This window comes from Otolemur garnettii, unplaced genomic scaffold, assembly GCF_000181295.1.
Source record: "Otolemur garnettii isolate 467f Iridium unplaced genomic scaffold, OtoGar3 scaffold00140, whole genome shotgun sequence".
Taxonomy (NCBI): domain Eukaryota; kingdom Metazoa; phylum Chordata; class Mammalia; order Primates; family Galagidae; genus Otolemur; species Otolemur garnettii.
The window spans coordinates 3,681,177-3,683,444 of record NW_003852535.1 but is presented as its reverse complement, the minus strand read 5'-3'; the positions used below and the strand labels follow the sequence as shown (position 1 = coordinate 3,683,444).

Below are 2,268 nucleotides of genomic sequence, written 5' to 3'. Positions count from 1 at the left end.
TTACTATCTAGCCCTTTAGGAAAAAATTGAGGGACCCTCTCTACTCTCTCCTAGACCTCAGTTAGGGAACAAAAAGACCAATCTGGGACCCAAGTGCTCAACCCAGAGAACTGAGAGCTTGGGCTGTGCCTCAGGCGCCTGGAGTTGGCCTCCTGCCTGCTGTCCTGCTGGCAGGGAAGGGCTGAGCACCCCAGGTGGGGCTTGACTGTTCCTTCAGTCCCCTTCACAGCACCCCTGCGGCTCTGGAGGGAGTACGGCGTGGACAGCCCCAGCGTTCCCGCAGGCAGAAGTGCCAGACCAGAGCGGAGCAGCTCAGCAGCACCAGGGCGGTGCCCACCCCCACAGCAGTGTGGACCAGGGTGAGGGGGCTTGGCGGCACAGATAGACTGCGGCAAGGCCCAAAGACAGGCACGTCTGCCCCCTCAGGGCCCTCCCAACCTGCTCCAGGCACGTGACTTTCCCCAGCCTCATTAGCCGCCACCACGCAAACGACATAGGAGCCCCCAGGTTTCAGTCCCTTAAGCTCTGCTCTTCGGAAGGTAGCGTTCAGCAGGGGACCCTTTTGCGGTGCTCTATTGCCTTCTCTAAGCAGCAGCCAGTAATGGTGGACCGGGGAGAAAGGGGCACACCAGTGGACCACAGCCAGACCCTCCTGAGCCACAACATGCACCTCTCCCAGGCGTGGCGGTTCGGGAGGCTGAGCAGGGCTGGATAGCCCCGGGCACAGGCAGGCAGTTGGACCAGCCCTCTGCAGCTCCTTGCAGGGCACCTGCAGGTGTCTGCAGCGGTCATAGTCACATCGAACAGCGGGGGGCAACGCTGTCTTATCTTCCTCCTCTTCCTCAAAGTCTTGAGGGGTCAAGGACTGAGCTCTAGGAACCAAAGAGAAGGTCATGGCCAGGAGCCACAGAAAGCAGGTAGAGGCCAGCATGGAGTCTGGAAGGAAAGGATAAAGGCTGTTAGCCCACAAGGCTTCCAGGCCCTCCCTGGATCAAACCTCAGTGGACAGGGAAACAACTAGAGACCCATGTAGGAAGAGAAAAGAGATGGAAACAAGACTCATTTGTCAACCAACTTCTTAATCCAGGCTATGTGTTTGGTTTCAGGCAACAAAGAATAAAGTATAATTTGACACGTGAGTGAGACAGATGTGACCAGCAATGTGTTAAGTATTAGAAACAGTTAAAGAATAAAGAAAGTAGGATAGAAAAGAGGAAATGATTTACTTGGACCAGAGGAAAATGGTAGAATAATTCCCAGCTGCCACCCAGAGAAAAGATATGAATAAACAAATTATCAGTCAGCAACACATGCAAAAGTCCAGAAAGGAGATAGAAGTGAGGGAGAAGAGATAGAACAGAAGGTGAAATAAAGACCCTGATTACCCACCTGCTATCTGTGCAAATCCTGCCCAAGGAGTCCCGGGCCCCACCTGTGCCCCACCTCCTCTTTCTTAGCCCACAGCAGCCCCTTACCAGCAGGTAGGCCTTGATATAGCTGGAATCTGCCACTAGAGGTCTGTGGGTATGAGGCTGAAGGGGTCCCAGGATCGCAGGCTGCTCTGTCAGGTTGTATTTTCAATTTCAATTCTATTTTGCGTTGAAACTTTTATACTCTTCAACTGTGATGTCACCACCTAGCCCCGCTCCTTCTCTCCCTTTCCTGGTGATTGCCAAAAAGAGGATTGCTTCCTTCTGGGGCCGCCTGAGTCACAAGGCCAGGGATAGAGAAAGCCACATGTGGTGGTTGCAGCTGGAGCCCAGGATGCCTGGGTTCTGAAAGGGGAGTGGAATGCGGTCTGCAGCCAGGAGTGGAGAATCCAACCGCTGAAGTCATGTGAAGCTATGGGGAGGGGAAAATGGGAGAGCCCGCCACCTGGCTGGTATCAGAGAGGAAAACAGCTGTGAACATGGGCCTGAGCTACAAAGTTGTGTTTTAGTAAAAATCATACCACATCCATGGCAGTCATTTCCTGTCTTCTGCCTCCCAATGGACAGAGAAAGGGAGGGGTGCACAGGGGGCCAGAATGATGTATCCTAGTTCTCCAGACCCGCCCTGCACTGAGGGAGATGAGAGTCACATGAATAGAGCAGGAGGCCTGAGAGGGGCCAGAACTGCTTCTCTCTCCTTGGACTCCCTAGGCTTATGTATGAATGCAAACAGCTGTGCTTGACATTGCCTGAGATGGAGGGCTTCCCCCTTCAGGTAGTCCCTGACACCAGACACCTCTTCAGACAGGAGATTTTCTTTTCTTTTTTTTTTTTTTTT

General features: G+C 53.3%; 1 protein-coding gene across 1 annotated transcript; it reads right to left on the bottom strand.

Annotated features, from left to right (window-relative positions):
- Positions 1-215: 215 nt before the first annotated feature.
- Positions 216-1,484, bottom strand: LRRN4CL (LRRN4 C-terminal like). Its single transcript, XM_012810608.2, has 2 exons — positions 1,476-1,484; positions 216-936 (listed from the first exon to the last, which is right to left on the bottom strand). The coding sequence occupies exon 2, from the start codon at positions 929-931 to the stop codon at positions 224-226; it is 708 nt and encodes a 235-aa protein (XP_012666062.1). The 5' UTR covers positions 932-936; positions 1,476-1,484; the 3' UTR covers positions 216-223.
- Between the last annotated feature and the right edge of the window lie 784 nt (positions 1,485-2,268).

What these genes read in the sequence shown, in the direction of transcription:
- LRRN4CL (XM_012810608.2), bottom strand. Translation starts at nt 931, where the DNA reads ATGCTGGCCTCTACCTGCTTTCTGTGGCTCCTGGCCATGACCTTCTCT.